Source organism: Petaurus breviceps, unplaced genomic scaffold (assembly GCF_028583685.1).
Source record: "Petaurus breviceps papuanus isolate PSGF00001 unplaced genomic scaffold, PetGlider_PUasm1.0 551, whole genome shotgun sequence".
Lineage (NCBI taxonomy): Eukaryota > Metazoa > Chordata > Mammalia > Diprotodontia > Petauridae > Petaurus > Petaurus breviceps.
This window is the reverse complement of record NW_027186372.1, coordinates 26,289,834-26,311,857: the sequence shown is the minus strand read 5'-3', so window position 1 is coordinate 26,311,857 and position 22,024 is coordinate 26,289,834. Positions and strand designations below refer to the sequence as shown.

Here is a 22,024-nt window from a genome sequence, read left to right as displayed (position 1 = left end):
GTTACAAACATGTCCCTCACCTCTTTGATCAAGACAGAGAATCCTGGAAATCCCCATTTGGTACCACTACAGACCCCAGCATGGAACTATGGGTATTAAATGGGGACCCACAAAACCTAAGTATAGTTTGTTTCCATCTTAGGTGTTGGACATGATGATTTCCAATACTGAGGTTCTACGATCTCAGAGGAAACTCCATACTAGTATAATAGCCAGAGTATGTCCCATTTCTTCGAGAACAAAGTAAAAAGCCAATTAACTTCAAAGTGCTCCTTTTTCCTCAATATGATATTAAAATGACTAGAGCATTTGCAGATGGTCTTAGCTGATGTCCAAATGCGTTGCACAAAGTCTGTTACTCTCATGTTGTCAGAAGATGGGTCTAAGTTCCAATTCAGGGACTGGGTGACCACACTCAAAATCTGATCCTTTTGACCCTATCTTTATTTTGTTCTGCCCTCCTAGCAGCGGTCATTGAGAGAACCTGAAGAAGCCCTAGTCATTGCCTTGTATGACTACAGCACAAATGATCCCCAGGAGCTCACGCTGCAAAGGAATGAAGAGTATTACTTGCTCGACAATTCAGAGATTCATTGGTGGAGAGTCCAAGATAAGAACGGGTAGAGTATCTTTTCAATCTGATTCCCAGGACTTGAAGTAGTGGAAGGGGAAGTTGGATCACTTCCTCTAATCCTACTAACTTTGATGACCACTTTGGATGTAGGGAAAAAGAGGGGAAAGAGTGGAAAGTAGAGGAGAAAGGGGTAAAGGAAGGAGAAGAGCAGGAAAGCAGAGTTGTAACTAGGGTGGGGCCATGGGACTTTATCCAGAAAATTTAAAGGGCACTGACAGAATTTCATCCTCCACATCAGCAGCCTTGAAACCTCTTATATTGCCCTAGGTATCCCAGGGTATGTTTCCTCATCCCATCCCAGACCTGCCTTCCCAGCCGACATCAGCTCTTTAGCAGCCTAAAACCCTCTCAATGTTCCATCCTGCTTCCTCACCTTAAACCCCACCAGAGAAGAACTTCCTCTGCCTTTCCTTACCTATAGGGCAAAAATTGCTAATCAGGGCTCTCTAAGAAGGGAAGAGGTTTGTTTCTTTCTCAGAAGTAGAAAAAGCCCACCTTAAGCACTGAGTTGGCCACTGACTAGGCTGAAAGTTCCCTGGGTTTTTCCATTGATACCCGCAGTTTAGGGGCTTTGAAACTCATAACAGCCCTATTGAATCTGACAGTGGTTTTATAAGTATTTGGGTATGGTTGAAGGTACATCACACAGAGGGGCATTTGTTCTGGTAGAAAGAAAAAGGAATAGTGTACTGTGTAAACTAGTGTGCTCTTCTTAATGTAGACATCAAAGGCATGCTTCGGTTAATGTCTTCTTCTGAGACTTTGTGGCATGGAGATGACAGTTCTTGAAAACTATGCCAATGGAGCACAAGTTCTGAGAGGTCTTAACAAGCTGGGATGGCTTAGAAAACAGGCCAGATAATTGGTGGCTATCAAAGGATCAGCCTATGTATATGCAGAGAAATTCGTAACCTCCAGCTTCCTCTCATGTCTACCTCAATACTTAGTGCTCTTACATTATTGGATGGAGTATGGTGGCTCTGGGTGGTTCCTTTAAGCCCACCAGTCTGTTGGTTCTAGCAATGACCAGTGTGTGGAGAGAACATGCTTAGGGATGTCCCTCTCCCCCTCTAGCTTCCAGTGATTTCAATCATGAACCATTCATATGCCTACCTATCCTGTGCAACTAGAGTTTGCCTCTGAAGGGAGGAGGTGGTTCCCTCAACTTCTTTTGACATTTCAAGGATAAGAAAAAGGTACACTGGCTGTCCAGCTGTTCATCAGATTTTGGCATTAAAATATTGGAAAATCTCACATAATCCTTCCCTTAAATATAAATAAATGACAAAAATTTGAAAATGGCATAAATTTGGGGATGTGTATAACTCAGATTTTAGCCCCTAATTGACTTATACCAAGTGCCAAATAACATGCATTTGAAAATTCGTCTAAATTCTGGTTGTCATTATTCTAGACTTTTGTGGATCTAAAAGGGACATCAGAGGTCAAGTAAAAATCTCTTATTTTATAGATTAGGAAACTGAGGTCAGAGGTGTGCACAGAGTCATATTATTAGTATAGAAGAGCTCAAAGCCAGATCTCCTGACTCTTCACTAAGTGTTCATGCCTTGCTTCATAAACGTCTCTTCAGACTCTCCTACCGTGTTTCCCCGATAATAAGACACTGTCTTATTAAATTTTTTGGACAGAAAAACACCAGAGGGCTTATTTTCAGGGAAGGGCTTATTTTAATGAACATTGACAGCAATTTTAATAAACAGGTAAATGTGAACAAAAAAATGTACCTTTACTCAATAAGCAAATCACTGGGGAAGAACAGGTTGATGCGCTCACTGCTGCAGCTCTGATTGGATGCAGCTCGGAGCGCGGCGTGCGTTTCACCCGGGGGGGGGGGGACGGTGCATACAGAGGGTACCGTAATGTAGCATGTAGCGCAGGGGATCACCTTCACTACAGTAGCAATCTCAATAGGGCTTATTTTCGGGGAGGGCTTATTTTAGAGGAATCTTACGCAGTAAGGAGAGGGCTTATTTTCGGGATAGGTCTTATTATCGGGGAAACACAGTAGGTGAGACATTCTGTGCAAGATCTATGGAAGCAATTTGAGATAGTGGAAAAAACAAGGGTGATGCCAGAAGGCCTGAGGTCAAGGCCCAGCTCACAGCAGCTATGCCACCATAAACAAACCACTTAAAGTCTTGGAGCCTCAACTTCCTCATCTGTCTAATGGGGATAATAATCATTGCCAGATTGTTCTCATTAACTATTCAAGAACTCACCAGTTGGTAGCTTTTATGAACAACTGCTGTGCACTTAAATTGTTAATGAGGCCAGCCTGATACCAGTTGGCTTTGCTATTATTTGGACATTTGGCTGAAATACTTTATTCATTATGAGAATTCTTTGGTTTAGTCAGGGGGCTTTCACCCAAGTACAGGAAATTTAACGTCAAAGAATGGCATTTTGTAAATGCCAAATTCTTATTTATTTTTGTTTTTGAATTTTAGAAATGAGAATCCACTTGCCTTTTTACTTTATTGACTCTATTATTGTTGCCAACTCTGATCCCGATGCAAACTTTAAAAAATATTTGCAATATTGTATAAGTAACTAAAACCAAGTGCCATGAATCTATTCTCCTGCATAATGATTGACAGCAGTGATCATTTAAGCTCTACTTTTTTCAGCAAAGTCATCATTAAATAAATATCAGTAGAGTATTACCTACTATTTGTTGGGAATGTTGTAGAAGCAAGGGAAAGGGAATAAACATTTATAGAGCACCAATTATGTTCCAGGCACAGTGCTAAGAGCTTTTACAAATATTATCTCATTTTATCCTCACAACAACTCTTCAAAGTGGATGCTATTATCATCTCTATTTCACCGTTAAAGAAACTGAGGCAAATAAAGGTTAAAGGACTTAGCCAGAGTCATACAGCTAGTAAGTGTCTGAAGCCAGATTTGAATTCAGGTTTTAATGACGTCAAGCCCACTTCTCCATCCACTATACCACCAGCTGCCTGATGGGATTCATCCATTGGGGCAAGGAATAGATCATATGATCTTCTAAGGTCCCTTCTAATTCTAATGTTCTGTAGTTCTTTGACTCTGAAAGGATGGAAGACAAAAATATACCAGTACAAGCTTGTGAGCCTTGTCTAACATGAAACCCCTCTACTGTATTAGTGATTCCATTCTATCCTGTCTTCCTCCAACAGATTATCCCTTCTGTTATCTCTCTTCTATCACTCATCTTCAATCTCTCTATCTACTGGCTTATTACCTACAAACATAATAATGTCTTCCCTATCCTCAGAAAAAAACTATCACTTGATCCTTTCATCCCTGCTGATAATCATCCTGTATCTATTATTCCCTTCATAGCTAAAGTCCTTGAGAAGGTTTACTCGACAGCATGGATGACTGAAATAATTTGTATTTTCATCATGATGTCTGATATTATTAGTTAGTCAGTAAAAAAGCATTTATTAAGTACTTTGTGTCAGGCATAGTATAATCCCTGCCCTCAAGAGATTCACATTCTAATGGGGTCAACAACATGTAAGTATGTGTGTGTGTATATACACACACATATGATATCTTACAGAGAAAGTAGAATATAATTTCAAAGGAAAAACCACTATAGGTTGAGGGAACAGGCTTTGAAGGTTACACTTCCTGCCCCATTTATTCAAATCATTGAAGAGATTTTTTTTAATTGTTTATTTTTTGCGTAAATGACCTGAATAAGTCTCTGTTCTTCTGTATATGGCACACTGGAGGCACATAATAAATGTTTATTGACTGACTCAATATTTAAAGAGCATGGGTTGTAAGGTCAGCCAAGTACTTTCCTCACAACAAGCCTGACAGATTGGTGGTGAAAGTAAATACATCAAATGAATGAGATTAATCAGCTCACCCAGGTTCACACAGTTTTCAGTGTCAGAGATAGAATTCAAACTCAGGTCTTCTAATTAGGTCCACAACTTTCTTCTATACTCCTCCCTCTCCCTTTTCTTTCTCTTTCTTTCTTTCTTTCCACCTCTCTCTCCCCTTTTCCTCTCTGTCTCTCCCCCTTCCCCCCTTGCTTTCCCTTTCTCCTGCTCTTCCTTTCTCTCATTCCATCACAATCTATTCTTTAAAAAAATTAATGTCTTTTGTCATTACATAAATCATTTCCACCCCCCTCCCAAGCTTGTAACATCTTGTAAGAAAGAAAAATGGTTAAGCAAAACTAATGCAGCTCCATGTTTGACGGGTTATGTAACATTCTGCACTCACAGTTCCCCACCTCTAAATTTACTGAAATGTTAATGTTTCATTCCTTCTTTCTTGTAAAATACTTTAGTATAGGAATTGCTGTGCCAAAACAAAGCCTTTGGAAATACAGCCTTCGTATAGTGGAAGCAAGCTTTAACTCTGATTCTAGCCATTCTGCAAGAGGCCGCTATGTGGTACAGTGGATAGGGTGCTGAGTCTGGAGCCAGGAAGACTTTGAGTTCAAACGTGACCCCAAACACTTACTAGCTGTGTGACCCTGTAAAAACTTCTGTCTGTCTCAATTATAAGATGGGAATGATAGAGCCAAACTTCCAGTATTGTTGTGAGGATCAAGTGAAATAATATTGTAAAGTATTAAGCATAGTGCCCAGCATACAGTAGGCACTTAATAAATGTATATCCCCTTATGTATATATTATCGCTTTTGGTAGAATGCAAACTTCTAAAATGTTATTATGTGTGCTGTTTGTCTCTCTAACTAGACTGGAAACTCTTTCAAACCAGGAAATGTATTTTGTACTTTTATAGTTCATATCTAGCCTTACTTAAAAGTTATGTGACCCTAAACAAGTTACTTAACCTCTGCCTACCTCAGTTTCCTCAACTGTAAAATGGGAGTAATAATAACTGCTACCTTGCAGGGTTGTGGTGAGGATCAAATGAAATAATATTTGTAGTACACTTGGCATAGTGCCTGGTACATAGTAGGTATTTAATAAGTGCTTGTTTCCTTCCTACAAGGTTATTCTCAGTTTTTGAACAAAATGAAAAGGAAACAAAGCTATTCCCCTGAAGAGTTAAGCCTCAACAAGTGGATGAAACCATCTTATCTTCAAAAAGTCTTCTATATAGAGATCTGACATTTTCTGCCACATACATTTAAAACATGTCTTTTTTTTTTTTAAAAAAAGGAATTCAAGATATGTTTTCCCTGTGGGGAGGGTAATCGAGGTAGGGGAATGAGACTTCCAGGGGAAAGAGGTCAGAGTCAGAGTCAGAGGACCTGAGTTCTAATCTCAGGTAGTAATCCAGGTGAGTTTAGGGACATCATTTCCCTTCTCTGTGACTCCATTTCCTATCATTTTTTTTTACATATTTAAAACATGATTTCCATGACAAAATGAGTCATGACCCTGCTCCTTACATCATGTTTTCAACCCAACCTTACAGAAAATGGAGACAGTGCTTAGATCAAAATCCATGGTTTGAGTGGTCATGTGAGTTGGTGATTAAGCAACAGACCACAAAGACCAAAAATTCAAGTTTTGCTCTGTAGTTAAGCTGCAAAGGAAGGCTAGGTTAGTGATGTTTTCATGTCTAAACACTGACGACCTGAGTCTAATGGGATAAATGGCCCATAACTAAAGGGGAATGAGTGAGAGAGAGGTTGAGTCTACTCATGCACAGAGGAATAGAGGTTGTTATTCAAGTCATTTAGACAAAAAAAAATAAAGAATTTTTTAAAATCCATCTTTCCTTAAATGATTTGAATAAATGGGGCAGAAAGTGTTATCTTCAAAGCCCTGTTCCCTCAGCCTACAATGCCTTCCCCTCTGAGATTATATTCCATCTTTTCTGTAATATATCTTATACACACATACATACATACATACATACATATACTTACATGTTTCCCCCATTAGAATGTTTCTTAAGAGCAGGGTTTGTACAGTGTCTGATACAAAGCACTTAATAAATGCTTTTCTACTGACTGACTAATAATATCAGACATCATGATGAAAACACAGATTCTTTCAGTCATTCACATTGCCAAGTAATTGGATGTTTAATATAAAAGGAAAAGTGTGTTATAACAGAACACACTGGTCAAGAAGTTAGACAAGCTAGGTTCTGTCACTAGCTGTAAAACAAATAATTTCCCTCTTTGTGCTTCAGTGTCTTTATTTGTAAAATGAGGAGTTAGACTAGATCATTCTTTCTGGCTCTGTCATTCAATAAAAATGATACTAGAGGGAGCAGTTACGTGAAGCAGTAGATAGAACAGTGACCCTGGAGTCAAGAGGACCTGAGTTCAAATCTGTTCTCAGACACTGGACACTAACTATGTGACCCTGGGTAGGTCACTTAATCCTGAATACCTCACCAAAATAATAATAATAAAGGATACTAGAAACAGTTACATTGTGCAGTGAAAAGAGAGCTGAGTCTAGAGTCAAGAAGACAGGAATTCAAATCCAGCCTCATAAATTTACTACCTGTGTGACTTTGGTAAAGTTAACCTCTGTCTGCTTCAGTTTCCTCTTTTGTAAAATGAAAATAATAGCAGCACTTAACCTCCCAGGGCTATCGAAAGGATCAGGTGAGATAATATTTGTAAAGTCCTTAGCACAATGACTGACACAGAGTAGATATCTAACAAATGCTTATTCCCTTCCCCCTAGCTGATTTCTTTCTCCATGAAAGGCTTTGGAGAGCTAGGCTATTTCTGTTAGATTCTTTCAAGGGATTGTTCTCCATCTAAAGCACACAGTCAGCTGATTCTACCTCTACCCAGCAGAGATTTTCTGATTCAGGATGTTTTATTAATTTTTCACTGTCAAGATTAGGGAGAGCTCTGAATCAGAGCTCACAATTATTGACTGATATCTTCTGTGAACCGTGGTTGGAAAGTCACTTTTTAAAAAATGTTTTAATTCTGTTTCCTGAATGCAAACTTTTGGCACTGATATGGAAAAAACAATTATCACAAAAAAATTTTCATAAGGAAAAAGAAAACTAATTAAGCTTTTTTTTCCAGTAGAGGAAATTTCACAGTGAGCAGGAAGAAGGGCTATCTGAATAAAATATCAAATTTGTATTCATTCTTGTTTAGGTGTTAGCAGTGGCAATCCACTTTTCTTTCATTTCAATTTGATACTGTCATTTTTGCCATCTCTGATTATGATGCAAAGCTCTCTCATTTAGGATGATATGTATATGGCCAATATCAATATAATAAAACTATATACATACATATATATATATATGTACACACACATATTTAAACCTACCTTTCCTTCATAGAGTCCATGAATTTTAAATTTTCTTTTGGTGCAATACTATTCAGACATGGGCTAGATTTAATGACTTCTGAGGTCTCTTCCAATCTGTGATGTGAATCTGTGATGATGCTATTCTAAGTGTGGAATTTCATGCATCAGTCAGAAAATGAGAGGATATTTAGGGACAAGAGGGCCTTTCTAGAGTTCCTGAAATCACAGCGCTACTTATGGAGGAGACCATCACCAGATGTCTGATCTGTTACAAACTAGGGTTGTCCAAGCTCAGGGATATGGAAAGTTTCAAGGGCAAGAGCTCATAAATGGGCCCCTCCCACTAGAGTCCCTTCTACCTTTTGGGAGAGGTCAATTTGCATACATCATATCCCAATTATAATACCCCAATATTAGGTAACTACCCCAGACTGGCAATGTGACCTCAGGCAAATCAGTCCTGTTCTCTAGATCTCAGATTCCCCATTTGCAAAATTTAGGAGTCACTGGATCATCTCTAGGCTATTTTCCAGCTCTGTGATTCCAAAATTAGTTAAAGACAGGCATTTCTATAATTGTCTAACCACAACTCATATTTTAACAGGCATGAAGGATACGTGCCAAGCAGTTACCTGGTAGAGAAATCGCCAAATAATCTGGAAACATATGAGTAAGATGATATTATTTGATTCTTGTGACTTTGTAATCTGATATGTGCAGGTTACTTTCCTAAGTGCTTGTGGGTGTGGGAGGGAGGGAGGGCTATACTTAGAAGGTTCTTCTACTCAACCCTCAAATGTATATCTAAATGAAATTAGTTTAAAATGAACAGACACTTTTGAAGGGGGTAAAGAAGTCACAATAGAGGAGTAAGAAGGTTTTGTGTGGAAGGCAGGACCAAGCCTTTGCCCTGATGATGGGGGGAGAGGAACAGGGCAGAGCAACGTGTAAAAGGACGATCATATGCTGACTGTATAAATTATTTCTGCTCCCCACCCCATGGCCCAAGTCATTCTCAATTCAACCTGTAAAAAACGTGAGTCATTCTAAACCTTATCACCCTGACTCTTCATATTCCAGGGATGGCCCTACTTAAATGAATGGATTATGCTACGTTTCTGTGGGAAGGGAAAAGGGCCAGAATTATTGGTTTCCCCAAGAAGAAAATTATAGAAAAAAATTCCATAAAAACAGACCCTTGTTACAACTTGTTTTCCAAGCATTTCCCATGCAGTGTTTTCAAAGTGAAAAATCATGTCTATCTAGTGTGCCTAGATTGTGGAAGAAAAGAGTATTCTTTCCTAACTCTCGCTTAGAAGACTATATACATGGATATTAAGTCAGGGGAAACAATGACCACTTCCGCCCACCCTCAACTTCCAGCTGAATGTTTCACAATATTGAGCTGCACGGTCCAAAGTACTTGCCTTCTGAAAGAGGCTGGGGACGTCAGTAGAATGCAGACTAATGAGAACTACTATTAAATCATTATGGCTCTTGACATTACACTGATTGACAGTGATGTGTGTGTATGTGTGTGTGCGCTTGTGTGTGTGTGTGTGTGAACATATCCTACTAACATGACTGGTAGGGCCATCAGCTCCAAGGATATCTGGAGTGTACAGGCAGCAAACATTTGGCATATTTGAGTAAAATAACAATATAACAATATTCTGTTTGCTACCAAATAACTTCCCAGTGGTCTAATGAGACTAAGGGAGTTGTTCCAACTCTAAATCCTGTTGGCCTTTTATTTTCCTCTTTATCCATGATCAAAAAATCTTAATGAAAGGTGAGAAGTTCTATCAATCACTCGATTGTTATGTCTGTGAAAGGACAAACACTCCAAGACTTAGAAACATCTCTACTTATCTTTTCTTCCTCATGCTTTTCCTTATGTTGGCAGGATCTGTTTCTATACAATAAACAGAGACTTCTCTATAGAAGTCTCTATAGACACCATGATGGCTTTGGAGCTATGGTGGCCATTAAGATGCCCCAAATATTGAGATTCAACCTTCACCGAATCCACCAGTTCCACTATGCTTTGTTGAAAGTCACATTCAGATTCTCAAATTGATTTGATCAATTTGGGTGGGTGGGTGAGTGGATGGGGGTTTGTTCGGGGGGGTTTTAGCCTAAATATCCAGACTTGTTAACTGAGTGACAGCTATAGTCCCATGCAATCTCTAATATATAAATTCTCTGCAAATAGAATTTCCACCTATATTAATGTTCCTATTGGCTATGAAATATTCCATGTTAAGTGATGATCCCTGCCCTAACTCCCTTCCCCCCTGCCACCAGAGCTTACTTGAAAGAACAAACTTTAGGGCTATTGAATCAGATGTAGTTTGTTTTATTTTCGTTTTTGGTCCCGACCTATGATTTCATCAGTGTAGGTAACTCCCAGTGAATACAAGCTCTCTCTCCCAAAGCAAACCAACTCCTGTTCTTCATTTTATCATCTTAAAGAGTTCCTTGGGAGCACTGAGAGATCAAGTGATAAGCAGAGTCTCAGAGCCAGTATGTGTTAAAGACAGAATTTGTACCCTTCATGACTTCAAATCTGATTCTCTCTCCACTACTCCTGTTGCCTCTCCCACCTGTGTTTTTATAACTAGAAATTCCACCCTATTTTCATCCCCAATTCATTTGTTTTCTCCTTTTGCTGGCCTTTAAAAGAATATACTGAGACACAAACAAGTATTTTTTTTTTATCAGTATTTGAGTCAGGGGTAGACCTAGCCTGAGTCTCTAAGTAAAAAATATGATTATTGCTATTTTAAAAGGCTATTTTATAGCTCTTTAATTTGCATTAATGTTTTGAGCAGCCCTAGGAATCATCCCACATATAACCACCCACAGTGTTTTGAAATGAAAAGTAACATAAGAAAAATTAAACATTGTATTATATGTGAAGGTATTATATATTTTGTCTGTCGTATTTGGGAAAAATTGATGAAAGAATAAGAACATATTATTTTTCTGTCCTGATCCTTTTTAATAATTATATGGTTAAGTTTTCCACGATTCAGATGACAAGGACTTTTTAAATTTCTTTCAGGTGGTACAACAAGAACATTGGTCGAGACAAAGCGGAAAAGCTCCTTTTAGACGAGGTAAGTACAGTGACCTTGACATTGGACTTGGGCAAAAAAGGGAGAACGGTTTCCTTCTGCTTCGTGACTGATTTGAAAGGGACAAATTGATTCCCTGGATTCATGCAATCAATTCCCTTCAGGGCAATAATGTGTGCTTACATGCTATATAGTACAAAGAGAACACTGGCCATGTAACTGGAGGACTTGTGTTCAAATTTCGCTGTTGTTGCTTACTACTTATGTGACTTTGGGTAAATCACTTAACCTCTGAAGTCTCAGTTTCCTGATCTGTAAAAAGAGGGAGCTGACCTAGATGGTCTCTGAGGTTTTTTTCAAGTCTAGCTTTATGACCCTATGAAAATCAATGGGACTGGTCTTCTGTGTTGCACTGATATGGATTAGTGGCCAATCATTATGACTGTAATGAGCCTGACTAACTGCAGATGGGTCAGGTGCATATGATTTTGCTGAGTCATAGACTTTCTTTCTGACTACCATCATAACTATAGCCACATCTAAGTGGTTATTTCTCAAATCCAGGCTGAGAGCCCAGTGAAGAAATGTTGACTGTCTTCAGGCTTTTGGGAGAGAATTCAGTTTGGTTGCTGGAGTGGGAGTCAGAAATCAGAAATCATTAACTCTATTCCCAGGCAATGTTGTACTGGAAAGAATAATGGATTTGGAATCAGAGGGGCTAGGTTCAAATTCTGACTTTGCTGCTGGTAACATTGGTCCTACTTAATCTCTCTGGGACTCAGTTTCTTCATTTGTAAAATAAAGAGATTGGATTAGAGACAGCTAAATGACACGGTGAATAAAGCAGGACCAGGAGTCAGGAAGTTCAAATCCTGCCCCAGACACTTACTAGCTGTGTGATCCTGGGCAAGTCATTTAACCTCTGTTTACTCAGTTTCCTCAGCCATGAAATGCAGATAATATCAGCATTTACACGCCAGGGATGCTATGAGAATAAAATGAAATATTTGTAAAGCATTTGGCAAATTTTTAAGTACTATATAAATGCTAGTTATCATCATTAGATGATCTCTGAGGTAATTTCCAGCTCTAGCATTCCATGATTCTTCACTAGAATCAAGGAACTTTCAAGAATAATGAGCAAGATCCTGGACTAAAATTGAAGAAGTATGTGTCAACTTAAGGATAAGGAGGGAGGTTGTAATGTTGTTACATCAGCACCAAAACCACCACTGCCCTCAGACCACAATAGAAATAGGTCAGGACTCTGAGACCAAGAAGGAAAGGAAGGAAAGGGGAAGGGAGAGGAGAACAGGGAAAGGGGACAGGAGGGGAGAGGAGGGGTGGGGAAGAGGAAGAAGGAAGTGGAAGGGAAGAGTAGGGGAGGGGAAAGAGAGAGCAGGGGAGGTGAAAGGGAAGGGAAGGGGAAAGGAAGGGGAAGGGAAGGGGAAAGGAAGGGGAAGGGAAGGGGAAGGGGAGGAGAAGAGGGGGGGGGGGAAGGGAGACAAGGGAAAATTCCTAGGGACCTTTTAATATTCTAAAGCTATAAGACTATATGGTATAGAATAGTGATTCTCAAAATGTGAACAGGGATACCCACAGGCCCCTGGGTATCCCTAAAATATTTTCATTGGGTGTGTGAGGTGAAAACTAGTTTCAGAACAATACTAAGATATTTTCAGTTCTGATATGATAAGTGACAATAGATGTAACCCACATAAACCAAAGCTCTTTGGGGTCCTTAATAATTTTTGAGTGTAAAGGGATCCTTAAACTAAAAAGTATGAGAACCCAGGTATAGACTATAAAACTCTTTTAGCTATTTATACTTTTAATTATAAAAATTCCGAGACGGAAATAATCAAGGTGGGCTGGAGTCGTTTTGAAAGGTTTCAAAGAAGGCTAGAATTTACACTGGGCTTTTGATTATGTGCAAGGAGACCTAATCTTTCCTTTAGGTCATATGTACTCAGAACTTGTACACACAATTTCTGCCATAGTGAAACCTCACTAATTAGAACTAATTAAGAGGAAGACAAAATTAGTAACAAATCTGAACTATTGAGGATTAGCTGAAAGGATTGTGTGTTTAGCCTAGAGAAAAGAAGATTGCTCTATCATCTCTACTCTAGTATTTAAAGGGCTCTCATGTGGAGTGAGAGGTTATGCTTTTTCTGCTCAGACAGTTCCAAAGGGAAGAACAATGAGAAGCTACAGAGAAGCTGGTTTCATCTTGAAGCAACAACAGTCCTCATTTCCCCAGGTAACACAGGTAGCAAGAAGTAGGGATGATATTTGAACAAAGATCCTACAACTCCAAAGCCAGTGTTATTTCTTCTTTGCCAAATTACTTTCCTAGACCTGAAGTTGCTGAGCCTCAGTTTGTTCATCTATAAAATGGGAATAATAGTGCCTGTAGTGGGGTGGCTGGGAGACTTGAATGAGATTTTGTGAATATGAAATTATTGCACTTTGCAAACATAAAACGTACCATATAAATGTAAATCATTTAAGAAGAATAAATATTAATACTATTGATAATTGCTTTTTTCAAACATCCATAGAGAGTACAAAGGTAAACTTCAGTCTGACCCCTTCTGGGATTAGCAACAATTCTATAATAGTGAACCAGAATATTCTGTCTTAAAAAGCAAATGCTCCTTTATAATTGTTCTTGGTTTGTTTACTGCCTATGTGTATCTTTAATTAGTTAATTATATATTATATAATAATTTAATCATATCTTTGATTAGTTACTATTTACTATCTTCTAAAAGAGACTATACAATAAAGCCAGAGACTATGTCTTTTATTTCTTTTCTTTAACTTTTCAGAGCATTTAGTATAGACAGGTCCAGTGATGATCATTTAGGAAGAACCTATTAAGTACCTGAGTGACTGGTGGCAAGTTCTGAGCCAATTAGAAGCAGTAATAATGATCTCTCTAAAAGAATGAAAGGGGCACATACACAGAACACAGTATACAACTGCTGGGCTGAGGGAAAGGGTCAATCACACTTACCCTCAAAGTCACCTTCAAATCCAAAGGACAGTGAAAAGTCAATATGCATGTAAATACTTATCCCAAACACAGCTGACTTTTCCCAAGCTGAGGAAAAACAGTGGAAGAAATGATTAACTTTGAAAGATAAGGTTCCACATGATTTGACATGAATCCTAGAACCATAGAGGTAGAAACAAACTTAGAGGGCACCTAATCTAAACAGGAAACTGAGACCCAGAGAGGTTGTGTCTTAATCAAGGTTACATTGGTAGTAAATGGCAGAAATAGACTTCAAATTCTCATTGCAAGCTAACATGGAAATATTTTTGTTACTTGAAGTAACTATGGCAGGAAATTGGTAGAAATTGATTCCAGAAAGAACGAGAACCAATGGTTGGAAGCTGGGGAAGAGGGGTGGGGATGGTTGGAACAATTTTGGCTTAATGAATGAAAGAATTTCCTATCGATTGAAGTTGCCCATCCCCACATTCCCACCCCAGGCTGACTAGTGAAACTGGATTCTTCATTTTTAGAACATTTTACACCAAAGCTTGATAACTGCTAGTGGGGAACATTGTAGCAGGGGTTCTTCTATTGACTAAGAGTCAGGGCTAATTAATCTGACTTGTTCAGTTGTTTCAGTTGTGTCTGACTCTTTGTGACCCTATTTGGGGTTTTCTTGACAAAATACTGGAGTGGTTTGCCATTTCCTTCTCCAGTTCATTTGACAGATGAGGAAACTGAGGCAAACAGGGTTAAGTGACTTGCCCAGGATCCCACAGTTAGTAAATGTCTGAGGTAAGATTTGAATTCAGGAAGATGAATTCCTGACTCCAGGCTCAGCACTGTATTCACTGTTCCACCTGGCTGCCCCCTGGCCTATATATACTCTGGTAACCAAGGCCCTCCCTAAGTGGCAGTCCTAAATGAGGACTTTTTTTAAGGCCATGAAATCTAAGTGGTTTAGATTTCTTCTGAACTCCTTGAAGGAAGTATGCAGGTTTGTCATAGGCTGACTCACTCACCTTCCCCAGAACTGTGGCTCTGTTTGCTGTTTTTACCCTCTGACCAACATTTCCTGTCTTTAAGACTGAAGGCTGTTCAGAGCAGCAGCCAGAAGGAGACACAGCAGCAGGTTCTATCAGGTACAAAGCACCAGTTTCAGCAGTCCAAGCTGATGTGATTTAAGCCTTCAAATGCTGACTAAGAAATGACCAGCCTTTTCTGTATTAGTAGAACCAAACAACTCACCTATTGACCAAGGCCAACATTTCTTCAGAGAAACGATGGCTTCTTTTTAAAAACAATCTTCATGGCATTAGAAAAGTAATTTCTGCCCCCCCTTTCTCCCCTCCTCCCATGCCTGTATTAGGCATATCATTTTCTGGTCTAACAAACTGATGGTTCACAAACTTCACAGACAGCTAGATGACAAGTTAAACCCAAGTTCATATGCATCTGTTACTGTTTTCTCTGCTGTGGAGAGTCCGTGCTGCCCCTTAGTAATTGGAACACTGCACCTAGGAATTTAATAAGGGGGGGGGGCACCACCACCATCCATCTAGTCCTCCCTGGCTAGCATAGAAGGACTGACTAACCCTAGGCAAAATTTTAAAGAAAGTCAATTTTGTCTACTGGTGGATCTTCTTTCTCTCTCTTTCTCCCCAGCCTGGAATCTGTAGCCCTTAACTTCTGGCTACTTCTCTGTTATCAAAGCCTACTCCAAAGAAAGGTTCTGATGGAGCCATTCGGGGAAGGAGGAATAAACATATTTTAAGTGCCTACTATGTCCCAGGCACTTTTACAAATATTATCTCATTTGTTCCTCACATTCACCCTGTGAGGTATGGGCTATTTTAATCCCTACTTTATAGTTGAAGAAACCGAGGTTAAGTGACTTGCCCAGGGTGTCTATGTCCGGATTTGAACTTGGTTCTTCCGAGCTTGAGGTTCAGCTTCTCTATTCACGGTGTCAGCTGGCTGCCTATTTATACTGAGGTTTACGTAAGTGATAGGTTTTAAGGTATGATACCCTCCTCCAGAGAATTATGAAATTTCCTTAAAAACAAACCAAAATGTAGCACTAGTAGATGATTTTTTTTTAATATACCCATGATTTGCATAAAACCCCTCAGAATCCCAGGGTTGTATGGCTCCTCGGTGACCATGTAGCCAAACACAAAACTGGGTAAGAATTTCCTCCAACACCTCCCTAACAAAAAGTCATCCAGGCTTCACTTGAAAACTCTAAATAATGGGAAACCCGTCCTCCAAGGCAGCCCATTCTATTGGGAGCGAGCCCAAATTATTGGGCAGTTTTTCTTAATGTGGAGCTGAAATCTACATTTCTGCTACCACTTCACTTGCTCCTAGTCTTTCCCATCAGAGCAAGGGTTCTTAATATGGGATCTGAACACTTGGGTTTTCCCCCTATTTTAATAACTGCATTTCAATAACATTGTTTTCCTTTATAATCCTATGTATTTTATTTTATGTATTTACAACTATTATTTTGAGAAGGGATCCAGAGTTTTCACATTGTGCAAGAGGGAGCCAGGACAGAAAAAAAGGCTAAGAAACTTTAATAAGCATAATGCCTTTCCCTTTTCTTTTCTCCATTCCAAACATTCCCATTTCCTTCAATAAATTGTTATATGTCACGGCCTCGTGTGCCCTCACCATGCCAGGCTCCTTCCTTTGGACAGGCTTCAGCTTGTTAATGTTTTTCCAAAAATGTGGCACCCAGAAAAGAACTCTAGATGTGGTCTGCCGGGCCAGAGTCCATCTCCCTCATTCTGAACACTGCCTCTCTGAATTCAGTTTAAGATAGTACACAGTTTTTTTTTTTATTGCTACATCATACCTACATTTTGAATTTGCAATTCACTAAAACCCCTAGATCTTTTTTCACACAAATTATTGTCTGATCATGCCTTCCCCATCTTATATTTAAGTTGATCTCTGGAACCCAAATGGACCTCCCCATTTTTAACATTAAATCTCATCTCCTTAGATTTGTCCCATAGACCTAACCTTAGTATTCTTTTTGGTCTCTTATTATAGTGCCCATTCCATTAGAGTTGGTCTACATCTTCTGACTTCATGACACCCCAGATTGGATAAACTTGCCATCTGTGCCGGTATCCGATAAAATGTTGAACATCCCAGGAAGACAGTGGTCCCTCATATTTCTGTAGTACTTTTCTCTCAGGGTCCTCAGGTGATGTAGATAGTGCAACCGTTGTACTAATTTATGACAGATAGGAAGAAAAAAAACTGAGTCTCAGAGAGAGGAAGTAATTTTTCTGAGATCATGCAACTAATAAGAAGCCTAGTTTGGACTTATTCCAGGTCATCTAGAGTTCAAATTCAGTATTCTTTACTCTTAACTTCTGTTGTGTCATTGGCCCTTTGAAGCCTGTCAGAATAATGTTTTTAAATGCATAAAGTAAAATAAATTGAGTAGCAAAGGAAAGCAATTACACAAGTTGAAATAGTTATCAAAATATTTTTTAAAGTTTTTTTAAGTTCCTCAAAGTTTAGCTCTATACCATGTTGCCTCTTAATAACTAGAACATTCCACTCAGAAATTTTATAAAGTGCTATGTTTACCTCTGTAAGTTTTCTCCAGTTGTCCAGGCAACTAGGTGGTGGAGTGCACAGAAGTTAGACCTGGAGTCAGGAAGACCTGAGCTCTCTCAGACACTTAGTGGCTGTGTGACCCTGGACAAATCACTTTAACCTCCATTTGCCTCAGTTTCTTTACCTGTAAAACGGGGATAATAGCACCTACCTCCCAGAATAAGGATAAAGCAAATTAATATTTTTTAAACACTTTGCAATCTTAAAGTGCTATAATAATGTTTATATTTACACATTATGTTATAATAATTATAATATATAACATAATAATATACTATCATATAATTATATTAATATGCTTTGTTGTCTATAATATTTATATACTATACAACATATTATGATATATTATACATAATATTATCATAATAATATAATGCGATAGTAATAATATTATTATTATTACCATTATTCCCACTATAAAGGATAGGGTTCAGGCAAAATTTGAAATAGGTAAATTCTGTCTTTTGCTGGGACCCTGTTCTCACTTCTTTCCCAACCTGGCCCCTGGAGTCCCTACTCTTCTCCTATTTTCTCCACCATCAAAATCTGCTCCAGAAGTATAAACAGATGATATACCTTAAGATACGATACTCTCTTACAGATGTATGAGCATCTGCCTGGGACCAGATGCCTTAAGAAATGAATATCTGATTGTGGAATTTCAGAAATAGATGAGCCTGTGGAGGCAAAATTGAGGGAGTGACCTTTCTGGTGCCCATAAGGGTAAAAATGTTCTAACCAATCTCACAGGCCCCTTCCAACACGAAGGGCTCTGTGTCAGATTGCAGGAATACAAAGTTGAAAGACAGTTCATTTCCTGACATATCACCCAGGCAGTGTGATGCAGTATAAAGAAGCATTCACTTAAATCCCAGCTCTTTGTCTTACTCATAGCTTGCTTACAGAGAGATAATGTGAATTGCCATTGGACTTAGGAAGACTTGGGCAAATTGCTTAGCCCCTCTGAGCTTCAGTCTCTTTATCTGTAAAATGAGGATAAAAATATCAGCAATACCTACTCCTCAGAGTTGTTGTGAGGCTCCAATGAGGTAAAGTGGGAAAATACTTTGCAAACTTTTAAGTGCAATATAAATGTCAATTATATTATATGTTTTATGGCTTTGAGTTTTATGGCTTTGAGTAAGTCTAACTTTTCATGCTTTCAGTTTTCCCATATGATTAAAAAAAGGGTGAATGAACAAGTATTTATTAAATGTTTACCTTGTACAAGCCCTGTTTATTCAAACACAGACAGAAAAAGTGAAGTAGTCCCTGCTCTCAAGGGGCTCACACTTGATTTTGGGGAGACAATACATAAAAGAAAGCTCAGCTGGGAGCAGACATAAAGGCCTGGAAGCCCTTAGGGGAACCAGAAAGGTGGCTACAAAGCCCAGGGGTTCTTAGGCTACAATGGCAAGTCATATGACAATACCCAGTGTCTGGAGGAAGGGCAGAGGATAAGGCCTGGTGGTACTCCAGCTCACTAAAAGGAATAGGATTGGTCATTACTATCTCATCCAAGAGATGTCACCAATCAGACACCCCTATTGGGCATCAGGGAAGGGGAAGAGGGGAAGCCGCCCTGAGTGGAGGCACATCTTTCTTCCACTTACCAACCCAAATGGGTCCTGGGCAGCAGAGGATGAGGGGCAGGGGCAGAAGGAAGGCAAGGAGTTAGGGCCTGGATCAGAAGATCTGTCAGGGTCCTGCCTAGCTTGCACTCTCCACCTCACAGGGTTGTGGTGTGGATCAAATGAGATAAAGTATATAAAATGCTTTATGGATTTTAAAGCCCCACATCAATGCAATCTACTATTATTCTGCCTCTGTAGAATACCAATGTGGAGCCACAGTTACCTGTGTCAAGCTTTGTTCTAGTTCCCATGAGAGTTATGGCTTTTCCAGAGTGTCTGAAGGCAAGGCTGCCCATGAGGCTGATTGGTTTCCAGTGATTGATGGCTAATCTCCATTTCTTCTGCAATTCTTACAGGGCAAAGAAGGAGCCTTCATGGTGAGGGACTCTAGGACGCCAGGAACATACACTCTTTCAGTTTTCACCAAGGCAATCTTAAGGTACAGTATGCAGAGCTGCAATTAGGGATTCTTGCCTTTGGGGGCCAATTCAGTTTTTGGTGGGGACTACAGTGTGCCTCTGGTGCAAATATGCCAGATAATATAGGCCATTGCCCTGCAGTAAAGCTGATGTTCCTCACCCTCAGCGCCCCTGTGGGAGAAGGTGGCAGGCAGAGAGGAGAGGAGGAAATGTCCAGCCATGCTGATGGGCGGAGTCCCCCCAAAAGTAGAAGCAGACTGCAAGACCAGGGTGGGCAGGAAGAGAACCTTCTCTCCACCTGCACCTCCCCATGCAGCAATTCCCACTATCCCTAGCCTGTGGCAGCAGCCTGGGGGGAAAGTTCTAGTCCTGGAATAGTTCCGTTTTATCGTACACCAGGCTGTTTCAGATCAACACCTCAGCCCGAGGCACATCTGAAAGTGTGATGATTGTAGGAGGGGTGAAAGGGAAGGAGAAAAGAAAACAAAGTTCATAGAAAGTATAATCTCTAGTCTGGAGTTTATAATCCATGTCTCCTCTAATGTAGTCCCTGGTCTTCCCTAGCAATAAGTGACAGGAATGTTATTACCTGGGTCACTCCTGCTTGAAGCATGGCTTCTGACTAGGGCTGAAATTCAAGTCAAATGTAGGTAGAATCTTGAAACAAGGGATACAAGAATTGAAAGTCTTTACCACTCTATTTTCTTGTTCTCTTTAAAATTCTTCATCAACCTAGTTTAAAAAAAATGTGTTAAACTCTGCTGATGTTTCTCTTCTGAGATGATTCTAAGCAGATTGATCGCCTTCTGGAAATAGAAACCAAGGTAACTCAGATGGTGTGAAGAGGCCTGTGCTAGGCATTGTGGGAGATACAGGGGAAGGGAAGGGAATACGTTTTTGTTCAATACCTACGAAGAACTGGCACTGTGCTCTAAGCACTTTACAAATATCATCTCTTCTGAATCTTGCAACAACCCTGGGAAGTAGGTACTATCATTATCATTGCCATTTTACAGATGAGGAAACTGAGGCAAACCGAGGGTTTTTTTTTTTTAGTGACTTGCCCAGCTAGTAATTGTCTGATGCTAGATTTGAACTACAAAAGTACAAAATATGTTCCCTGATATCGAGGACCTTTCAGTCTGGTTAGAAAGACAAGCAACACATGGAATTGGAGAGCACGTGTTAAACTATCTGGTGCTGACTAGTAGTATAAGAGAATTTCAGAGAAGGACCACAGGATCACAGAGGTTGAGCTAGAAGAGATTTCATCCAATCTCATTATTTTACAGAGGAGGAGGCTGAGGCTTAAAGAGAGGGAGCTGCATGGAAGCTAAATAAGTCAGAAAAGACTTCTTGAGGAGGCGGGATTGGTGCTGTGAGGGAGGACGGAGAAACATAAATAGTGGAAGAAGGAGGGTTTTCCAGGCAAAAGAAACTGTGCCAGCACAAAGAAGGGAATAAATATGGCACGTGCAGGGCAGGATGAAGAGACTGGCCTCGTTGGGGAAGGGGGCCAGCCTGCGTCAGGGAGCTATGGGTTTGAGTCCAGATCCAAGCTCTTAACAAGGGTATCTCCTGAACCAACTGTTCTGAAACTAATCTTAGAGGGTTGCTTGAGGAACTGAGAAGTTAAATAATGTGTCTGGTGTCACATAATCGGTATATGTCAGAGGTAAGGCATGAATCCTAGTCTTTCTTTTTAGAGGCATCCAGGTAGTACAGTGGATAACTCTGGGCCTGGAATTAGGAAGACCTGAGTTGAAATCCTACCCCAGACACTGCTTAGCTGCATGACCCTGGACAAGTCACTTAACCTCTGTCTCCTCCCTCAACTGTGGATGATAATAATAGCACCTACCTCTCAGGGTCATTGTGATGATAAGATAAATTGTTATTTGTAAAGTACTTAGTACAGTGCTTGGCACATAGTAGGTGTTTAATAAATGCTTATTCCATTTCTGACTCTGAGCTTGGCCCTCTAATCATTACTCCATACCATGTTGCCTCTGTATTTTAGAGTAGCTGTAGATAAGAATGAACACATAGATGGGATTGGCATCACCCCTTGTTTTCTGCTACCTGAAGCTAAGGATTAATTTGTACTCTGCAGTAGTTCAGTGAGAAAATCATTAGGATTTTAGGCTCACCTATACTTAACAGATGTGTTCATTGTTCTTAGAAACACCATATGCTATATTTTTTTTCAGTGAAAACAATCCATGTATCAAGCACTATCACATCAAGGAGACCAACGACCATCCCAAACGATACTACGTGGCAGAAAAATTTGTGTTTGATTCCATTCCCAACCTGATCAAATATCACCAGCACAATGGAGGAGGTGAGTCTTGGAGGGCAGGCTCAGAG

General features: G+C 39.7%; 1 protein-coding gene across 1 annotated transcript in view; it reads left to right on the top strand.

Annotated features, from left to right (window-relative positions):
- Nucleotides 1–22,024, top strand: part of ITK (IL2 inducible T cell kinase) — an 85,012-nt gene that overhangs the window by 46,761 nt on the left and 16,227 nt on the right. Inside the window, exons 6-10 of the mRNA XM_069102286.1 lie at nucleotides 469–620; nucleotides 8,480–8,545; nucleotides 10,943–10,997; nucleotides 19,592–19,674; nucleotides 21,865–21,998. Of these exons, the coding sequence (XP_068958387.1) occupies nucleotides 469–620; nucleotides 8,480–8,545; nucleotides 10,943–10,997; nucleotides 19,592–19,674; nucleotides 21,865–21,998 (490 nt within the window). The remainder of the gene's footprint in view (nucleotides 1–468; nucleotides 621–8,479; nucleotides 8,546–10,942; nucleotides 10,998–19,591; nucleotides 19,675–21,864; nucleotides 21,999–22,024) is intronic.